Source organism: Mauremys reevesii, linkage group 10, assembly GCF_016161935.1.
Source record: "Mauremys reevesii isolate NIE-2019 linkage group 10, ASM1616193v1, whole genome shotgun sequence".
In the NCBI taxonomy this organism is placed as follows: Eukaryota; Metazoa; Chordata; order Testudines; family Geoemydidae; genus Mauremys; species Mauremys reevesii.
This window is the reverse complement of record NC_052632.1, coordinates 52851473-52868129: the sequence shown is the minus strand read 5'-3', so window position 1 is coordinate 52868129 and position 16657 is coordinate 52851473. Positions and strand designations below refer to the sequence as shown.

The following is a 16657-nucleotide window of genomic DNA, read 5'->3' as shown; positions in this document are numbered from 1 at the left end:
CAGAGGAGAAAGGTAAAAATCCACAAGAAGGACTATTCAGAGTCCCTTTTAATTTTTTTTTTACTGGAACTAAATGCAGCAGATGAATTCCCCAATGGGACCTCTCGTAAGAATGCTTGGACCACCACCTGAAAAAAAAAAAGAGTGCCTCTGAGTCAACATCTGGCCCAAAGGTTGGAAAGAAACTAGTGGATTTCTGTCTTATTGACAGAGTGTAGAGACCAAGCGATCTGAGGTTTGCCTGGGAATCCTTCATTTTCTGCCTCTATACTAAAAGACATCAGGATTCTCAAATGGAAAGTCTTCCATTTGTGTCTGACCAGTGGCTCTTTAGCTAAGAAGAGCATCAGAACCCTGCCATTGCACGGATCTGGCAGAAGCATTAGATGGATGTCCACAGTGCGTGTCTGGACACCATCTGTCACAAGACTTGCATTACATCGTCAGTAACTAGGACGTGGGCAGCCATGCCTAGTGGTTAGAGCACGAGTTGGTAGTCTGGAATTGGAGCCCAAAGTCACAGCTGGAGTCAGAGCCCAGGCAACAGAACCAAGGGTCAGAGCCCATCAGATGTCCGAGTAGAGTATACCTGGAGCGAGGCAAGGCTGGGAACAAGCAGGCACAAGAGCTATTGAAGCTGTGGGCAATGCTTTGAGCAGCCAGTGCCCTTCTGCTGCTGGTGGTCTTAAAAGCACGTCTGTTGATGCCCTCGGCCAACTGGGCTGGTTTGGCCAATCAGGTAGCTCAAGTGGGACCCAGTGGCACCTAAACTGGCTGGTAACAGGTAACCAGGATAGCTGCAGGTCATTTGTCCTGACACTTCTACACTTCAGGGAGCTGATCCAAGAAGTTCATTTTTTCATCCCAGATAGGGAGACCATACTTTGCTATTACTGCCTGGAAGCTGGCAATCCTCATTTGGAGTGCGGCTGAGAAAAAGCAGCAGCAGCAGCAGCAACAACATGGGTCATGTCCCAGGAGAACCAGCTGTTTAGCATCTTTCTCCTTAGGCATAGGCTTAGGGATCCCAGTCTGGTAAGATTTCTCATTGATGGCTGCCATTGCTGGACACATTTATACTGCTCTGGCAGGCTTGAATAAGTGGCTTTCACCCCATGCCCAACATTGAAACCAGATGCTCAGTACTTCAGGTCAACCAGATTTTGAGTTCCCCCACCTCTAAAAACTATCCAGATTTTTATGGGTTCAGAGAAAGTGAGGAAGACTGAACACCAGTCCTTGTTATGACCTTCTTCCAGGCACCACAGATAAGTATTGGTAACTGATGTCACAGCATCTTATGAAGCACACAGATTAAAGATAGTTTTCTTAGCCACCTCAGCCATGATGGTGGTTGAGTCAATGCTCCCTCAGAAATCCTAACAAGGCTGCAAACAGGGGAAGGGTAAGCAGCGTAACAGGGCTAGGATCCAGCAGAACGATGTCTTCAATGGCATGGACAGAGAAAAGCCCTTAAAAATTATTATTTACAAATAAGAAAGGTCAAAACGAAAGGGAAAAGGAAGGACAAAGCCAGCCAGGGAACCATCAAGGATGCTGAGCTGCGCACTCCAAGCCCAATGCACGTTCAAGCAGTCCCAAGAAACTGAAGTGCAGTTGGGCCTACCCCCAAAAATTAAAGTAGGGGGAGTGGTCCCAGCACATATGGCTTGTGGAAGCTTCTGAACTAGTTTGCTAGAGGGAGACATCCAAAGAGCGAGGATTCCTTTCCACAATTCTTGAAAGAGAATACTGGGACATTTTAGCACTACTTTGAGATATACAGGAAGTTTCTATGCACTTACATTTATTTAGAGCACTGGTTCTCAATCTTTTTGGGTTCAGAACCCATTTGTAAATGTTTATGGCCTGTCACAACCTAGTAAATAGCCTGGGGGTGGAGGCCCGGGGGCAGAGCCAGTAACTGAACATTTTAACGCCTGGGGCAAGTAAGTATAGCTGTGCCCCGTAACAGAGGGGGAATGTGGTGGTGGTGGGGTCACACTACCCCAGTTTTTTGTTTGCACCCCGTACAACCCAGAGAGGCTTGGTGGCTCACTGAGATGAGTCAGGGGGTAGAGGTAGCACTTCCTCCCCAAGACCTGCAGTATGGGGCTGGCCTAAGTCACCCCAGGTCTTTGCTGTCCCACTCACCTCGCCCTGATTATGACCATGCCTTGGGGTGGTTTCAGTCAGATCCTGCCCTCTGGAGGGGGTTGAATCCTGCCCAGAACTCACCCCACAAAGTGGCAGCTCCTGCAGCTCCTATGCTGTGGGGCTGGCTGGGCTTGGCTCTCCACTTCAGGTGTTGCAACCTTCAGGGTTGCAGTGCTGCTCAGGTTTGGCCCTGCCCTTAACTGGACCAAACTTTTGTTGGTGGAGTTGTTACCTGGCTCATGGGGTTGCAGCGCCACTCATTCAAATTTGGCCTACCTGGACCCCCATCATCATGATGGCTGGGCCAAATCTGAGTGGTGCTGGGACCCCAGAGGTTGCAAAGCTCAGCACAGGGAAGTGAGCATAGCCAGCCCTGTGGGATAGGAGCCACAGGAGCTGTCATGTGACCCCTGAAACATTCTGGCAACCTAATTTTGGGTCTTCACCCATAGGTTGAGAAACCCTGATTTAGAGGGCCTGCTTCCTCTCTGCAGATAGGAAGATCCTCCCAATAATGACCTGGTTTGGTGGATGAATGGGGTATGATAATTGGGACTGCAAAAACCACCTATGCAGTTGAGCTTGTTAGGTTTTCTGCTATAAAACAAGGTAATATACACTGAAAGCATTGGGAGATTTTCTGCCGTGTAGTGAAATGAAAAGAAAGGTTTTTAACAGGTTTCATTGTACATGTCAGATTTAAAATATGAACAATTCACTAAAGTGTAGTGAATATCTGCAATGAGGTAACATACCCTACTGTTAGCAGATTCATACATATCCCCTTCCACTTTCCTGGCATAAGCCACCAAGTTCTCCATGCGGCGATCCTTCAGTGCTGCTGGGTCAGGAGTGGGAAAGATGGCTTGGACACTACAGGGAAAAAAACATAAAACCCATCTCTTTAAATGTACATTTATAATTTTTTACAATTGTTAAACTTTGTATACACAACATACATTAACACTATTTGAGAGAGAGAGAGAGAGAGAGAGAGAGAGAGAGAGAGAAACTGTCCAGCCACTCCCCCACAATTATTTAAGTGAATTTAGTAATGGTGAAATGCATTTAGACGGTCAATGCAAGTGAATGAAGTCCTTTATTTACAAAACAGATACAGCAAGGGCGGAGGCATGGATATTTGCTAGCACTGTCCTCAGAACCTGAAACCTGAGCTGGAGAGATAATAGGGTTAAGAAGGTAGCTCAATCTCTAAGGGCCATCTGCTGAGATTTCCTGCAGGGCACCCAACAGTGCAAACTATGATGGTGGTTTTTATGGTGTGTACATTTCTTCAACACGAACAGAACCCAGACCACAAAATCATGTAGGCCTTCAACTATCAGGTGCTCACTTTTCAGTTGCTATAATAATCCCATTACCAATCTCTTGAGCCACTGGTTTGATGAGTATCAGAGGGGTAGCCGTGTTAGTCTGGATCTGGAAAAGCAGCAAAGAGTCCTGTGGCACCTTATAGACTAACAGATGTTTTGGAGCATGAGCTTTCGTGCGTGAATCTTGTTATCTCTAGCCTGCTTCTTGCTTGCATATATATACCTGCCCCTGGAAATTTCCACTACATGCATCTAACGAAGTGGGTATTCACCCACGAAAGCTCATGCTCCAAAACGTCTGTTAGTCTATAAGGTGCCACAGGACTCTTTGCTGGTTTGGCGAATACATCAAACTTCATTAATTAGTGATATTTCAATTGGTAACATCAAAATCCACTCATGTGGTTCCCACAATTTCCCAACTCAGACACTTCCATACAGCAAGTCACTAATCAAGGAATGTAAATATTTAGGAAAAAGTCTCCCATCATGGTAAATACTTACAGTTTATGGACTAAGTGATTGCGTAGGTCTTGAGTGACATGTTCATGCCATGCTTTCCTTACCCCCGTACTGGAAGGAGGTGCAGCTGTTGGCAATGAGCTGAGGTTTCCAACATTGCCAGAATTTGTGCCATCATTCATTAGCGGACTGAAATGGAAGACAAACAAGGGAATGTTCTAGTGTGGAACACAACTGCCCATTTCATATATGAAATAGAAGAATTATTTTTAAAACAATTTTCTTCACTGACAGCCACAGTTACAAAGATTTTAAAATGAAACTGTGAAGCCATCAAACTGCAATATAAAAAGCAATGAAATCATGGAATTTGAGGGCAGAAAAGGAAACTGCTACCACTTCAGAGGTTTCATTGATGCTACTTGCCATTGTCAAGAGGCTCATTAATTTAATTCTTTTAAAACTGTTTAGGTGTTGTGAGATATTGGAACAAAGATGAAAGGACAGGGAATCTATGAGATACAGAATCATAGTTGTTAAGTATACAGAACAAGTACATAAAAGAATAAAATATTCTACTTTTGGAAATGCATTTTCAAGTCAAAAGTTTGAAGAAAAATTGTGCTAGGAGGTGTGCAGGTTTGAAATGGCAATGGGAGTGGGAGAGCATGTGGCCAAAGAGCAGCATTAATTGTTACAACAGAAGATACGACGATAAAATCATATTGCACAATGCATATTCTTCATTTAAAAACTTACACTCCATGCAAACAAATCTTTAAAATAGCAAGAATATAAAATGCGTGCATTACTTCGTTGTCCCCAGGGATGTTGGAAGAGCAGTTTCTGAGATTAAACTAGCTTGCTGGTCTGTTGTTATCCCTCCTGCAGAAAGGTTCATCTGGTTAGCTCCTTTGGGAAAAAATGAAACAAAACTGGTATAGAAGGTTCCTTAGGTATTACTTCAGAATTTTGATAATAAATGGCATTTTGATCTTGGTTCAGAAATGAGAAAAACTTTTTTTTTGGTTATATTGGGTAAACACGTGTGCATGAACATCTAATTCTTGTGGCGTTTTCTGAAATAAACTACTCATTGACGGAAATTAGAAATACTATAATTTTTGGAACACCTGTTTTCATTATAAAACTGACAGTTAAAATTCTAAAGTCATGAGATCTGAGATGAGCTTACATAACCACAAGAGAGAACATAAGAGTGCTGACAATTTATCCATCATATTGACTCAGTCTATCCAGTATCTGCTGAAGCGGAACAATCTTAATATGAGTGATTTACATGCTTTATTAAACAAGATAAAATCCATAAGGAATTATGCCTAAATACAAACAGCACTATAAGCAACAACAAAATCTGTGATATGTTTAACTGCTATTCATACTTTTCTGAAAGTAGCTATCATTAGCTATATCTGGCATAAACTGAACCTCCTACTTTTCTAACAGATTGAACAAACGTATGCTTAAAGATAAAACTTTGTTTCATTACTCAATCTAAACAAAAAAGTCGTTATCTACATGCAATCATATCGGTATGCCTGAACTTTCCTCATTTTCTGGATTAGGCTGCAATTAAGTCTATTATTACAGAACACATTTCTACTGCTATTTTCTTCACCTACCTAATGGATTTATGGTCCTCATTTGCTGGTGAGCTTGAGGCTGTGCTGGTTGTTGGCCTTGTACCTGCGGCTGCAACTGTGTCTGTGGCTGGTTGCCATATGGCAGTCCAAGAGCAGCATAGGCTCGCTGCATGGAGCTGGGGTCAATCGGATTAGGATTACTTAATGAAGGAGTAGTCTGTTGGCCTGTTCCAACAGAGCCAATAGAATTCTGGATTCCACCAGCTGGAGACCCAAGAAGGGCTAAAAAATAAAAAAGGGAGGTGGAGTGGGGGATTAAGGAGGTAAGAGAAAAAAGTCCAAATGAGATTGATACAGGAATAGAAGGTATCTTTCATGCAAGTAAATGAAATTATATATATATATATATATACATACATACACACACACACACACACACACACACACAATTTTAGTTTAAATAAACTTGGGCTTTCCTATCATCTGAAGAGCCAAACTAGAGAAACAAGTTTCAGTCCTACACAATGAGACTCTCTTGCCTTGAAGTACTGATTTTAGGTTCAAGACCAAACCACCTGCCTAATGCATGTGCAGTCAATGGAGAGGAGAGAGAATCTTAAAGCAGAAAAGCATATTAGAACTCAAAAAAAAAATCTACTGGCCCGTTTCTTGGGTTAGAACCAACGTAAAGATGTCAACTGTGCTATAAATCTGGGCAACCTAGCTTCTAGATGTCTCTGACAGAGTTCTTCACTTTCCTTTCAAATGGATTCTTAAGGGAGACACCGGATTTGAGGGCAAGCTGTGAGAAGAAATGGTTTGGCCCATTTTCAGTTGAAAGTCACAGATCTTATAGAAGAATTCCAGCTTGTACAGCTGCCTAAATGACCTTGGGATTGTTGTAGAAGCATGTAGATCAGCACAATCTATCTTGACTATCTTTATGATAGAAAGGTGAACTCAAAGGGAGCCATCTCTGGAGTAGGAATATCATGGGGGTCTCACGCTCCATTACTGTAAGTTTGAGTGCCTCAGTCATGTGGGAAACTAGGTAAGCCCACTCCTCTAGAGAGGGGCATTTGGGTGACTTAGATTTGGAGGATCTTCTTCCAGCCCTCCTATGTCCAGTTTCCCATCATCCTCTGGAGAGGCCTGTCTCCCCCCACCTTTTTTCTTTTTGGGGGGGAGAGAGGTCCGGGGGGGGGGGGGAAGAGGACTCTTCCATAGGCCTTTTCTTACCTCTTCCCCAAAAGGCCTGTCACCTGGCATTACCCATTTTCTCCACCTGGCGAGGCAAGCAAATTGTGTCACAGGTGGGGTTGAGTCCAGCTCCCTTTAAAGGGCCCAGCTACCAAGTGACATCAGTTTTTTGAAGACTCTGTAGGCCTGCCTCAAAAATTCAACACAGAACCTGAGGCAGCAGCTGGAAGAGGAGTCAATCCCTTCATGTTAACAGTTCTGAGCTTCTGTGAATGGGATTGTGAGGTTGACAGGATATGTAAAGATGCCTCATCTTCGGCACTGGGGGCTGGGAAGCATAAATCAGATCAAACTATGCCAGAGCATCTTTAGGATCAGAACACACTTCTAGATTCAGACTCAGCTGAGTGCGACCAGGATCTCAGACCGGATTCCGCTGGCATTTCTGCTCCTAAGACAGATACTCACATGGCCTCCTCTAAGGCCTGGTCTACACTGGGGGGGTGTCGAACTAAGGTACACGACTTCAGCTACGCGAATAGCGTAGCTGAAGTCGAACTACCTTAGTTCGAACTGCCTACCTGTCCAGACGCTGCGGGATCGAAGTCCGCGGCTCCCCCGTCGACTCCGCCACCGCCGTTCACGGTGGTGGAGTTCCGGAGTCGACGGGAGCGCGTTCGCAGTTCGAACTATCACGTCTAGATTAGACGCAATAGTTCGAACTCCGAGAAGTCGAACTCTACACGTCGACCCGGCGGGTAAGTATAGACCTACCCTAAGAAGCTTAGTCTGAGTCAGCTCTCCTGGGTGTAACAAAGGTGAGCAGAAATGGATTTATGAATTGAGCACCAATCTGAAAGGTGCCCGTTTCTTAAACCAAAGAGACATCCTGTGTGGTTCTCCATGAGAGATGTTAAATTCTCACATGAGAGGCATTGTTTGAAGCCTACTGTCTTAGTTTCTGCCAATACAAGAGCACCCACATCAGTGCTGACGAAACTCAATGGAACCTAAAGAAAATTTAAACACCCAACAGAGGAAAACTAACACTGTTTTTAATAATAATTATTTTACTGAAAAAGCAAAGCTTTCCCAAGGGGAAGAAAAGAAGAGGACTAACAGTGAAGCAACGGACATCATTTCTAGATTGCTGCTGATGATGGTCAAGAAGAAGAGAGTGGTGGTTGGGGTTATGTCCCTTCATATGCCCTGAGATAGTGGGACACTAGCATATAGGCACATGCACGCAGTTTCGAAGGACAGTGTACTTCAAAAGTTCCAAAAGCAGATAAAACTTGAAGCAATAGTGTTTTTTTCTTCATTTAAAAAACAAAAACATTCCAACCTATATCCATGTCACTTGCTCACAGTCAAAGTCTCCTCCTAGCTTCCAGTCCCAGTCTTCGTTCCCAAGCAGGCAGATCCAGCCTCCCACCACCTGGCTTCCAGACCCATAGTCCTTGCCCAACCAGTCCCATTCTCCACCCCCAGCTCTTAGTCCCAGCTTCGCTGCCCAAGCAATCCCAGACTACTCCTCACTCCTCCACTCCAGCCTCCCCACCAACTTCCGGTCACAGTTTCTCTCCCCAAACTCCAGTCCCAGACTCCTTGTCTCACCCTTCTCTCCCTTACCCTCACTTTTGTCCCCTTTGCAGTTGAATCACACCATTTCCTCCTCAGACATGATGCTTAAGTGCCAGCATGGGATCATTGAAAGTACAGGAAATACAGAGTCTCTGCTTTCAGTTCTGGTGCCCGGCCCCACCCTGGCCCACAGAAACTGGGAGCATTCATTACAGGTTAAGTATTCTTGTCCCCATAGCCCTTGGCTGGAGCATGCACAGTCGCTGTATAAGGATGGCACATATGAATACCAATCACATGTAGGAGCTATAAGGGGATGAAGAGTCCTCAGTTGCTCTGTAGGGATGGCGTATGTGAGGTTGGGCAGCACTAGGAGTAGTGAGAGGCTCATGTAGGCTTAGTGAGTACAGAATCTTCAGAGATTTAACTGCTAAAAATCAAAAAAGTCTCTGCTGAGACTGTGTGAATTGCAATTTTTCATAGGTTCATAAGCTAGTCCAAATTTGCACAAATTTTCAAGGGACAGAAGTAGTCATCTCTTTGACATCCCCTTGCCAAATTAAGTCCCTACTTCAAAGCATGGGGGCACCAGACATGTCCAAAAGGTTAAGGTTCTTTTTTTTTTTTTTTTTTTTTTTTTAAATATGGGCACAGCAATGTAATTTCCCCTAGCCTTATTCTTGGAAATTCCTTAACCATTTTATCTGAAATTTTCCAAAAAAAGTTCAAGCTGACCCAGACACTTGGCATGGAAAACTTTAGTCCAAATGGCTAAAAGTTTTTCAAAGTATAAGCAACTGAAAACAGGGTCTTATAAGAGGAAGCGTCATACAACCGTAATAGGTGGTGCTACCTCTAATAATAAAAATAAGTACCGTATATACTCAATCATAAGCTGGTTCGTTTATAAGCCGATCCTCCCCCCGACACCCAAGATGGATAAGTAAAAATGGAAAATTTTTATAACCCGTTCATAAGCCGACCCTATAATTCAGGGGTCAGCAAACTTTGGCTCCTGGGCCATCAGGATAAGCCGCTGGTGGGCCGAGATGGTTTGTTTACCTTGAGCATCTGCAGGCATGGAGGTAAACCTAAGTAAACAAAGTGTCCCGGTGCGCCAGCTGCTTACCCTGACAGGCTGAGACAGCAACTAGTGGGAAAACTTATTTTGGGGGGTGGGGGGGGGACTGGGAGTCAGGGGAGTAACCCCTGTGACCACCCCCCACATGACCCCACCCCTAGCCTGGGACCCACACACTCTCCGCATCCCATCCCTTCCCACCTTATCTGGGGAGGATGTCTCTGGCTTGGCTGGAGCTGCTCCGGCAGGCTCGGTAGCGTGGCAGGCCAGACTGGGCGGCGCAGCCGCAGCATGTTCCAGCGGGCTGGACCAGGCGGCATGGCTGCAGCGTGCTCCGGCGGGCTGGGCGGTGTGACCACAGCCTGCTCTGGGGGGCGGGGCCAAGCGGCACATCTGCAGCCTGCCAGCCCCGCAGCTGCTTTGGAGACTGGAGGGAGAGCAGCATGACCAGAAGTGGAGAGACTCTGGCCCCCATCTCTTCCCTTCTGGCTCTGCTGCCTCTCCTTGCCCCTTGTTGGGGGGGAGGGGCTCTGTCCCACCTCTCCCTCTCTATACCCATTCATAATCCGACCCCCTTCTCTGGTGCTTCCCTTTTTTACTAAAAAAATTGGCTTATGAACGAGTATATATGGTACTTAAGATTACATTTTATATCAAGGATGCAGTTGAGATCAGATACATACACTCCTTGTAGAAAATCCAAAACATTCAGAGACTTAAGTAAGATACCCTAAAAAGATATAGCTTAACACCACTCATTTGATAAGCACGTGAGGCACTGGATTCTTGCAGCAATATAGAGGGTTCCAGAAATGAAAAGGTTTACACATGCACAGGTGTAAAGATTTTAGAGTGGATCTTGAAGATCTTGGCAATTGGGGTTGGAGGCTAGGTAGATGCATTTGTCCCAGGAGTGAGAAAGGTTAATGAAATGAAGGAGTGTCTGGATAGAACATGAGTTACTACAGGGTATAAGAAGATTTCAGAAGCTTGGGGATCAGCAAGTGTGAGGTGGTTGTTACAGGGAGGGGGTATCCACCAGATCTTCCTACGTTTTGTGCTCTTTCCCCTGAAGCTGCCCCTTCCCTATCTTTAAAAGATAGTTCTGAGGACCAACATGCATCTGTGCTGTATTTGTATATAGCATCTCTGCTTCAAAATGATCCTCTAGAATTCAAAAGGGAGTTTGAAGTGTTCCAGATACCAGTGAGGTGTGACTGATCCAGCATGCTCCAAAATTGGGACGCGCAGACTCAACTATTCAGAAGGTGGAGACACATAAAAGCCCAGCACAGATGCAACAGGGATTCAAAGTTCAAATTTTAAGACAGACAATGTAACAGGGCTACAGATTCTAGTAGTCTCATGGCTCACCAGATGGCTATCTTGATCCTGAAACATTACCCTGTTTGCATCACAACTTGATAGAGAAGTAAATGTTACTGCTCTTTCCATTCCTTTCTTTTTCAGTTTTTTTCCATCATTTTCTGCCATGGACATTTTTAACAATTATGGGAGATGTGACAAGCAATCACATCTAAAAGCAAGCATAATTTAATTTGGGATGTTGTGAACCAGCACACCAATGTTTAGAAACATGATACATGAGGATGTAAACAACGTGCCAATTTTCAGATGCACCCCATTAATTTAACTGAATTTTAATATTACATTAAGAGGGCCTAAAGCATGAGACAGGTGCGCCTCTGTGTTCTAAATCTAAATAAATAAAATGTAAATATTCACAAACTATTTTTTTAGCTTAGTACAAGCCATGAGAAGTCATGCATACCACTTAGACATGCATTTCAGATTGAAGAATTTTGCACATCAGTGCACTGTTAGGCAGTAAGTGCTAATGGTGAGTAGTGCTGAATTACGAACAAATTGAGGAAAAGGAGGTGGGATTTGAGACTTGCATTGCCTTCCCCTTCCAAGAAAAGATGGCAAATTCTGCAGTTACCCTCCATCTTTCTGTTGCATCCAAGCCAAAACATCTTACTCAGAGATCTAATAACAAAGACTGCTTTTTACATAACATTTATTTTAATTCAAGTGCTTTTACTGGTTTGATAAATCACACAAGTGACAAAACAATGAATGTATGAACAATGCACAGCCAAGTGTTCTGCAGTGTCTTAAACTAGAAGATCACCATGATAACACCTGCATTATGACTGCTAGAAACTCTGTAGTTAGTAACTTGAGAGCAAATGCTCTGAATGGATTTCTCACCGGAATTGATCAGACATTAAAGCTGCTATTTTTAAAAATTAAAACTACCAGCAAATGTCTCAAAAATCAGTTATTGCAGAAATGAATCACTAGCAATTAGCTATGCTTAAAAGAATGTGAGACCACGGAGGAGATTGGTAAAACTAAAAGTCAGTCAGCATAAAAGGGCTAATTATATTCCTCAAAACTCGTTAATTTATTGGCCTAACTGGGTCAAGACCAATCATCCATCTGGCCCACTAACCAGTCTTCCAACAGTGGCCAATATCAGGTGCTTCAGAGGGAATGAACAGAACAGGCAATTATTGAGTAATCAACTGTCTAATCCACTCCGAACTTCTGGCAGTCAGAGGCTAGGGACACCCAGAACACAGTTTTGCATCCATGACTATCTTGGCTAATAGCCATTGATTGGTCTATCCTCCTAGAACTTATCTAGCTCTTTTTGAACCATGTTATTATTTTGGCCTTCACAACATCCCCTGGCAACAAGTTCCACAGGTTGACTGTGCGTTGTGTGAAGAAGTACTTCCTTTTGTTTGTTTTAAACCTGCTGCCTATTCATTTCATTGAGTGACCTCCTGCTTCTTGTGTTATACGAAGGGGTAAATAACACTTCCTTATTCACTTTCTCTACATCATTCATAATTTTATAGACCTCTATCACATCCCCCCTTAGTAGTCTATTTTCAAAGCTGAATAGTCCCAGTCTTCTTAACCTCTCCAGCTGTTCCAATCCCCTAATCATTTTTGTTGTCCTTCTCTGTATCTTTTCCCAATTTTAATATATCTTTGAGATGAGGTGACCAGAACTGTATGCAATATTCAAGATGTGAGCATACCATGCATTTATATAGTGACATTATGATATTTTCTGTCCTATTATCTATCCCTTTCCTAATGGTTCCTAATATTCTGTTAGCTTGACTGCTGCTGCACATTGAGCAGATATGTTATTCACAATGATTCCAAGATCTTTTTCTTGATTATATTACATTGCCCAATGGGCATTATTTTGCATTTATCAATATTGCCCAGTCACCCAGTTGTGTGAGATCCCTTTGTAAGTCTTCGCAGTCTGCTGTGGACTTAACTATCTTGAGTAATTTTGTATTATCTGCAAGCTTTGCCACCTCAGTGTTCACCTCTTTTTCCAGATCATTTAGGAATATGTTGAACAGCACTTGCCCCAGTACAGATTCCTGGGGGACACCACTATTTACCTCTCTCCATTCTAAAAACTGACTATTTATTCCTACCCTTTGCATCCTATCTTTTAACTAGTTACGATCCACGAGAGGACCTTCCCTGTTATCCCATGACTGCTTACTTTGCTTAAGAGCCTTTGGTGAGGGATCTTGTCAACAGCTTTCTGAAAGTCCAAGTACGCTATATCCACTGAATCACCCTTGTCCACAGGTTTGTTGACCTCTTCAAAGAATTCTAATATATTTGTGAGGCATGATTTCCCGTTACAAAAACAATGTTGACTCTTCCCCAACAAATTGTGTTAATCTTTGTGTCTGGATCATTCCGTTCTTTACTATAGTTTCAATCAATTTGCCTGGTACTGAAGTTAGGCTTACCAGCACATAATTGCCAGGATCGCCTTTGGAGCCTTTTAAAAAAAATTGGTGACACATTAGCTATCCTCCAGTCATCCGATACCAGAGGCTGATTTAAGAGATAGGTTACATACCACAGTTGTTAGTTCTGTAATTTCATATTTGAGCTCCTTTAGAACTCTTGGGTGAATGCCATCTGTCCTGGTGACTTATTACTGTTTAATTTATCAATTTGGTCCAAATTTATCAAGATGTTCCAAATCTGAGTAACTTGCACAGGAATTTTTCAACCTAAGCTAATGTAAACATAAGAGAATGGTAGAATCACTTTTTTGGTAGCTTCTTTCCAGTCTTAACTCCCTTTGTCTTCAGTGAAACACTTCCACCTCTTTCTTACATGGCTTATTAGCTTGCCTCACTTTCCTTGTGATCTCAGCCTAAACCAGAACTAAGTAGAGCTCTTTCAAAATACAACTACTCAAATATGCAGTTCTTCCCTGACCCTCAGTTATTTCCCACCACCTCCCTCGATGACTTTTATAGCCTTTTCAAATTTACTTTTTGTGTGATATCATTTAACAGACTGTAGCATGCACACTGTTAGATCTTCTATCTCCGTTTATTTTAATCCTGCCCAGTAACCCTTTAAAACCCACCAATATAATTTCAACAATTATCTGCTTCAAGGACAAAACACCACAAAAGACCAAAAGTTGAAAAATAAATATTACCTAACTGTAATATTAAGCTATTATGGTGGAGTTCACAAGAAGGCTTACTAGAATTTCAACCATTCATTCCGTTTCTTTAGGGTAAATACAAAATACAATGCAGTTTTACTTCTTAGGATTAATCGCTGGGACACATGCATGAGACCTGCCTCTCCACAAACCTGTTTCCATTTATGCAAATTTGTTTGTCCTACATTGATCAATGGCACCCTTGGCTAAGGACCAGACTTGAAATTATTTCTGATATTATGAAACATAGGAAAGTATCTTACATCGTCTCAAGTGCCATCTGTGTGCAGATAATGAATCGCACAATTTATGGGAATAATAAACTAGACCCACTAATAATATGACTGACCTACCTTAATACAAAATGACAGCTAGAAGTTGTCCTGTCTTGGCAAAATGGATGTTGTCTTTCTGGACTGGGAATTTCCCTTTGTCATAAATCAGGTATTAAAAGTAATAATTTGAATATAATGACCAAAAAGGGGACAGCCCAAATGTATTTTTATAACAGAATATCATATACAGCAAATGAGTTTATCAAACCATTATAATGCAAAGTCCTTCATAGTACTGTATATTTGATTCAGTGTTTTACCTATGTTATTTTAACGTTTGTACAGTAGCTGATAAATAGAAATGATCACTTACGTTGTTGGTTTCTTTTGTCACTGGCATTTTTCAAAGGGAGGCACACAGGACAATCATGCCGAGTACAATTCTTCCAGTGAGAGATGATTTGTCGTGAAGATGCACAATGAGCAACTATCAAAAAAGTGAAGCAATAAAATTTAGGTTTAAATCTGGTTTTATGTCTCTGAATAAACTCATTCCATTTCCAATACCCACAATTTTCTTTACTAAATAGTGCTACAAACACCAAAATCCCAAATACAACTTAACAAAATGTCAGGACTTGAACAAATAACGAACACCTCTTTCTCTGGAGAGTACATTAATAAGGATGCTGCTCTGAAATGCAGAAAACTAGTTCAGCTGCTCTGAAATGAAGGAAACTAGTTCAACAACAATCTAATGGCTTCCACATGCTAAGCTAGCAGAGATCAGGTACGCTGCAGATGTGACATCCTTGATCTGTAATGGGAGAAGTGAAACATGCTACTCTTTCAGGAGTAAAATAGTATTAACAGTGACCTTGAAAGATTAAATATTTTATTCTTTCTGCTAAGAACAACTGTATGATGGCGGTAACAAGTGGCAAGACCGGAAGGGGAAAAAAGGCAAAAAGGCGTAGCAGCTATTTAAAGAAAGGAACTTTTATGCCAGGGGAAAAAGTCACTGTCAGCTGGCAAAAACAGTAGAGAAAAAACCCACTGAGAGTAGTAAAGAACTCTTATATTGACCGTCTGAAAAATCTGCTCTTACCTTGACAGGCTTTCCCAGCTTGACAATGTGTCATGTGGTTGAGGACATTCTTCATGGTTCGACAGTGTGGGAGAGCACAGGCTCGCACCTCTCCATTTGCTTGCTCTCGTCTCTGACATTTGTGGGCATGAAGCAGTAGAACCAGTTGCTGCTGTATCAGTTTGCGTTTCTCAGGATCTGCTGTTGGTCCAGCTGCCATTGCTTGTGTTGGTACAATGCCCACCTGCTGTACCTGGGTTTGCATCTGTGACTATGAGAAAACATTTTGTTTTCATATGTTATCAAGTAAATTCCACATAAATGTAACTGAGAACAGCATTAATGTGTAAGATAAAACAGGTGACACTGATTTCAACAAGAGAAGAGTGTGCTCAGCACTTGGAAACGAGACAAAGTTATTTAAGAGTCTAAATATAGATTTAGTCACCCATTATTCCTATCTTGATAACACATTTAGCCAACCTGGAAAAGGCTGCTGTTACTAGATTCTTTATAGTGAAAAGTATTTCTGCCTCTACTGTTAAAATTTTGATGCCTTCATCCTCAGCAGGGACAGCACCCTGTATCTACTCTCAAACTGACAACTTTAGTATCTAATGACATTATACCGTTCAGGAGGCCATGTGGCCAAAGAAAGAGACAGATCCACACTGTTGCTCAAGGTCTGAGTGTCTTATCCAACTGTTCATGGCATGGAATCTGTCTGCAGGGAGATAGGAACTGGCTGCAGTTGAATCCAGGGTCACCACTATAAACTCTATGAGCTACATGGGAGTCAGAATAGACTTTTCCATGTATACACAGATTCCAAGGATGCCGGGAAGTAGAGCAAGGATAAGGTTGCCGACTGAACTTCCGACTGGCATCTGCCTGTTTGAAGCTAGTGGTCCAAGTGCAAGAAGATGGTGTAGCCATTTTATCTCATGTGTGCTACTAACATTAAGACGACAACATTTGTGAAGACTCAGGATGCTGTTCCCAGCCTGAACTGTAGTACTTTGAACTAGCAGTGCTCCTGTCCTACCAGAAACCTCAGGAATCCTTTGAGGGATGGGTCAGAGGGTCCATCTGACAGTAATCATTTTTCATGTCAAGAGCTGCAAACCATGTGTCCTTCTCCAAGGAGAGAATTACTGATGCCAGCATAACCATGCAGAATTTTAGTTTGAGAATAAAAATGATGTCAAGAATGGGCCTACATCCTCCCTTTTTTTTTAGGAACTATGAAATAGAGTAAAACTCTTTCCCTTGATGCTGATATGGCACTTCCTCTATAGCTCCTCATTCAAGGAAAAATTCCACCTCCTGCTGA

General features: G+C 42.6%; 1 protein-coding gene across 3 annotated transcripts in view; it reads right to left on the bottom strand.

Annotated features, from left to right (window-relative positions):
- The window catches only part of LOC120373929 (CREB binding protein), a 187311-nt gene that overhangs the window by 75573 nt on the left and 95081 nt on the right, over window positions 1–16657 (bottom strand). For all 3 annotated transcript variants that reach the window (XM_039493001.1, XM_039493002.1, XM_039493003.1), the window contains exons 4-9: window positions 15346–15595; window positions 14611–14724; window positions 5597–5839; window positions 4766–4865; window positions 3996–4142; window positions 2913–3030 (exon numbers count right to left, since the gene is read on the bottom strand). In XM_039493001.1, the coding sequence (XP_039348935.1) occupies window positions 2913–3030; window positions 3996–4142; window positions 4766–4865; window positions 5597–5839; window positions 14611–14724; window positions 15346–15595 (972 nt within the window). The remainder of the gene's footprint in view (window positions 1–2912; window positions 3031–3995; window positions 4143–4765; window positions 4866–5596; window positions 5840–14610; window positions 14725–15345; window positions 15596–16657) is intronic.